The following is a 2,507-nucleotide window of genomic DNA, read 5'->3' as shown; positions in this document are numbered from 1 at the left end:
TTCAAATCTGTACATTCTTTGCAAGAAGAAAGAGCAGTTGGATTCAGTGGAAGAGACATTAAACAGAACCACCAGAGAAGCATCTCTGTGCTGCCCTCAAGAGCTCCGTCGGTGAACGGTCCTTTTAAAGTGCATGTGTGAAGAAAAGGGATACTGGGAGTGGAGCCCCCTAAACTCCGATGGGGACCCATCTCTCCCCATCATGAGAAAGGAGGAATAAAATCTTCAGCAATTTTATCTGCTACCTTAAGCCATGCCTGCCCTCCTCATCTCCCCACCTATCCTGAATGCTTAGACCCTGCCCTGCAGGGAATCAGTTATTCAAGGAGGGGTGAGAAAGCCCCAGCCTCCAACCTCTGGAATGCTCTCATTGCAAGCTCATGAGCACATCCGTGTTCTCTACCCCAGCTAGCCTGTTGCTGCTCCCTGAGGCACTGGAGCCCTCTTGATTCCCCAAGAGGAACTGGTCAGCCACTGAACTGGAATGAATCCAGTCCTGCAGGGCAGAAAGCAGCCTTGCTGGTGAACCTGTCACAAAGTCTGTGCAATTTCTCCACCTGATGGCAAGGCTCACCTACAGGGGATGCCCTAGCTTACAGCCTCAAAGGGATCATTTCCCTGCATTAGAACGCCCTTCGATAGACAGCTTGACCTCCTGGGGAATGAAAGAAGGACGGAGCAGAGAGGACCGAGACTCCTCTGCCTGCATGCTGTATCTTTGGAAGCCTGGGGCTGTCCAGCTGTGCTGACTGACAATCTCAGGCTGAGAGGGTTCTGCATGAGAGCTCTGGGCTGTGCTGTCCCTATCTGTGTGGCTCTTCCTTTCAGCAGCTCTGTCAGATGGTTCTCTGGACTGCTGAGCTGTTCTTTCAGATCTCTCCCTGGTAGATATCAACTGATCTGTGAGAGGGTAGTTAGCCTGAGAAGTGGAGTTGCCATTCATGCTCTGTAAACTGATTGATATGCAGACGTCGCCCACTTGCAGCCTGTGACAAGGCAAAGCAAAGAGCTGAGCAGTCCGCCCTGGGCTACAGGAGGACCAACCCTGGCCATACACAAAGAAGGGATGCTCTGGGGGCACATCAATGCTCACTTTACTTTGTTGCTCCCCAACCACAAAATGCAGTGTGACAAGCCCAGGCCACTGGCTTTCCTGAATATCCACCACGGTGCTGGAGTCGATCTTTAGGCCCCCGCTCACCTCCGCACTGCGAACAAAGTCTTGAGTCTGCAGGTCCTCCACCCGCTTCAGCTCTCCTGTAGCCAGCTGGATGATGGCTCCTTTCATGAAGTGAGAGGGCAAGTGTGAGGAGCTGGGTGGCTGCAGCTGGGCTGCGTCCTTTTCAAGCAAGCTTCCTTGAGCCTGTGCATCTGGGCTCCGCCTCACCAGGGTTTCTGAAGTGGAAGACCTGATGGGCTCAGATCCAACGGGAACCAGGACTGGCTTGCCGTTGGCTAACACCATTCCTTTGGTTAATTGTCTTTGTCTAACCGGTTCTTCAGGGGACATTACATACGGACTCCTGGACTGGTTTTTCTCAGCAGCAGCCCTTTCCACTGTGTTCCTCAGCACGTCCTTTGACTCCCCCTGCTGATCAGGGATATTATGGCAAAGGTTTAAAGGGCTCTGGTCATCTTTCCTCTGGGCTGCCAGAATATGATAATCCTGAGATGCCAACACCCCCACCACCCTCTGAACCTCCAGATCAGTGTCTGGGGTGCTTCTGTGAGCTGGCACAGAGACCTCTGTTCCCAGCGTCTGGTAACCTGAAAGGAACTGTCCATCGACCACACATCCTGCTGCAGCCCCTGGCAGACAGTCTTCGGCTTTACTGTTGGTAGAGTCCACAGCCTTGCTGGTCCTCCTCACCACATTATGCTCCAGATGTCTCTGTCCACCATTGGCAGCAGCTACCTCTGAACTCAGCTGACTGTCTTGCTGAGGAGACTCTGGGCTTCCACCTGCTGTAGGTGTCTCATATGCTGAATACCCTGGTGGGAGGCGGGACATCTGATAATAGACAGGAATTCTACCTGGTGCAATATCTAATGGCTGGGTCCCAGCGTGGTGCTGCATCTGGCCAGAAGGAGAGATTGCAGAAGCAGATTTGTTGAAGGTGTGGGTAGGAGAGGTAGTCTGGGGGGATGGAGCGGCTTCTTCCGTGAAGAGAGAGGCATATGGCACAAAGTGGGGGACATGTGAGGTGGTGAGATTGGTGGAAGGAGACAGGAGAGGACTAGGCAGGAAGCCAGGAGGGACAGCATAGGGCACTGTGTAATGTGAGCCGATGAACTGCAGGGATGTTGGAGGGATCTGCGCATAGTGGATGGGAGGGTAGGGCACCCCTGGGTGCTGGATTATTGGCGAGGTCACATTGAAGGCAGGGGGCAGGGGGCTCACATTCACCACGGGGTGCAGACCCGTGGGGGAGAAGGTGGCGGGTGGCACTGCCACTTTGTAGACCATCCCATACTGGTCCACTGTCAACCCCGCCACCGCTTCTGTG

The 2,507-nt window shown here is 53.9% G+C and overlaps 1 protein-coding gene across 1 annotated transcript; it reads right to left on the bottom strand.

Annotated features, from left to right (window-relative positions):
• Positions 1–610: 610 nt before the first annotated feature.
• On the bottom strand, positions 611–2,503 carry ATXN1L (ataxin 1-like; the record flags this gene model as incomplete). The annotated part of the gene is made up of 1 exon (XM_010286031.1): positions 611–2,503. A coding segment is annotated over one exon (1,893 nt), but the record flags the coding sequence as incomplete, so codon positions are not given.
• Between the last annotated feature and the right edge of the window lie 4 nt (positions 2,504–2,507).

Source organism: Phaethon lepturus, unplaced genomic scaffold (genome assembly GCF_000687285.1).
Source record: "Phaethon lepturus isolate BGI_N335 unplaced genomic scaffold, ASM68728v1 scaffold28864, whole genome shotgun sequence".
NCBI classification, from domain to species: domain Eukaryota; kingdom Metazoa; phylum Chordata; class Aves; order Phaethontiformes; family Phaethontidae; genus Phaethon; species Phaethon lepturus.
The sequence above is the reverse complement of the archived record's forward strand: the minus strand, read 5'-3'. Positions and strand labels throughout refer to the sequence as shown.